Genomic DNA, 1,983 nt, shown 5'->3' with positions numbered 1-1,983 from the left:
TGTGTGTATTGTACTATATTATATTTGTATTGTATTGTATTATATTATATTATATTATATTATATTATATTATATTATACTCGTATTTTATTTCATTGTATTGTATTATTCTTTTTCGTCGTTTCTACTTTAATATTGTTCACTGTTATGTTGTTTATTGTTGTTGTTGACTGTTCTTTACTGTTGTTGTTGCTGCTGTTGGGTAGTGAAAAATAAAAATCACTATTTGACTTATTTTTGTATCGTTTCTTCTGAATTATTACTATCGCATTTGATATAACGTCACTCTGGTACAATAAAATATAGAATAATGATAAAAATTATTGTTGAAAACTTTGATCACTAAAAAGTATAAACTTCACTAATAATATATTGGAAAAGCAAAATTTCAATGAATGATAAAACTTATAAATCTTGATTGAAACAATTCCCAAATTAGGAATATTTTCATTATTAATGTTACGTCACCACTATTAAAGTTACGTATCCTAAATGGAATATTTGAACCAATGAAATGAGGAACATTACAGATAATCACAACTGTAGAGTTTGAATCAATGAGCAATTAGATAAGGAAAACCAGTAAGACGACGAATTGAAGGTCCAATGAAATAGCGAGTTCAACGACCAGTAAAATTAGACCGTGAAAATTTGTCCCGAAATCGACCACCCCAAATTGATCATTGAAAAATGTATTGCTTTTTCTGACAGTTTTGCTCATGCTTAATGGCAAATATGAATTTTGGATGCAACATTTCACAAAAGTTATCCCAGTTCGAAACAACTTTTGATAACATGATTTCTGATGAGTAATAACTTTGATGCAGAATAATTTACGTGCATATTAAATGAAGAACAAAGCTTTTTGAAGTGTTCATACAATTAATTGTTTGAAATTGATGTTACTTTCCTCACATGAACGTTTATGATTTATCATGGGATATTTGTAAGTTTACATTGTTTTTATAACTATCATTTTGTTGAAGTGCGCAAGTTGCTCGTAGTCACTGTATGCATTGCTTTGAAATGGAAAATATTGTTCAACATATTTGTGCGGATATCAATCACCAATGCGATTAGTGAATGAAAATACAATTGTTGGAGAGGTTTTCGGTAAAGTTGAAGAAAAGAATGTTCGAAGTCGCTATCAAAATTTGCAAAATTATTATTGGCATTTAGTGATTTTGGTTATTTTGATTTTCAGCACCCGTGCAGAAGTGTTGTGCCACTTGATTTGCTTCTGCTATCCGGCAATAAAAACGGTCATGGAAATGGAAGACAAAAAATCAGCATTTCTGAAAATAATTTTTATCATTGTTCTCTATTTTATTGTATACCACAGTGACGTTATGCCAAATGCACCGATTTCCCTCCTGATATATAAATCGGCTCTCACTATTTGTAAATAAATGTGCTGCCTGTTGAAATTTATCAAGATTGGATATTAACTTCCGGGTGTAATGTCAGAATACTGAATAATCTGTTTGAAAAATCTGGAATGTTGTAGCAACACTTCCAATTTCCGGGTACTAATGCTAACGTTACGCGTTAGCTCGCAATTTCACTTAATTTTACGCTTGATTTCTCGCATATGCCTTTGTCAAACATTGTTCGCGTTTCTCGTCACATCACATGTGTTGGTAAAGGCGATTTTAATACAAAGGGAAAGTCAACAAGTGATAAATTGTCCACAGCTGCAGTTTGAATTAAAACTAGGACAAGCAACTGCTAATTTTTGTTAGCATTGAAATACTTTTCNGNTTTTCCTGCCTGTTCTCTGAAAATGTTTCTGGTTTGCAAACGAATTTTNATCTTTAATCTTTCCCAATGTTCCTTCTGCTCCTGTTCACCAGAGTNNNTGNTTTCTTTCGTATATTTTTATTTAAATAAGAAATTTAAAAATCTGCAATATTATTTACAAATCAAAAAACTATTTTATTTCGGTGTAACTATCCTTTCTNNCTTTTCTATATTCNACCNNNT

The 1,983-nt window shown here is 30.6% G+C and overlaps 1 protein-coding gene across 1 annotated transcript in view; it reads right to left on the bottom strand.

Moving 5' to 3' along the window:
• Positions 1-1,728: 1,728 nt before the first annotated feature.
• Positions 1,729-1,983, bottom strand: part of Tsp_04650 (putative Sec63 domain protein) — a 10,489-nt gene continuing 10,234 nt past the window's right edge. Inside the window, exon 29 of the mRNA XM_003369178.1 lies at positions 1,729-1,777. Coding sequence (XP_003369226.1) covers positions 1,729-1,777 — 49 coding nt within the window. The remainder of the gene's footprint in view (positions 1,778-1,983) is intronic.

This window comes from Trichinella spiralis, assembly GCF_000181795.1.
Source record: "Trichinella spiralis strain ISS 195 chromosome Unknown Scfld1557, whole genome shotgun sequence".
NCBI lineage: Eukaryota > Metazoa > Nematoda > Enoplea > Trichinellida > Trichinellidae > Trichinella > Trichinella spiralis.
The sequence above is the reverse complement of the archived record's forward strand: the minus strand, read 5'-3'. Positions and strand labels throughout refer to the sequence as shown.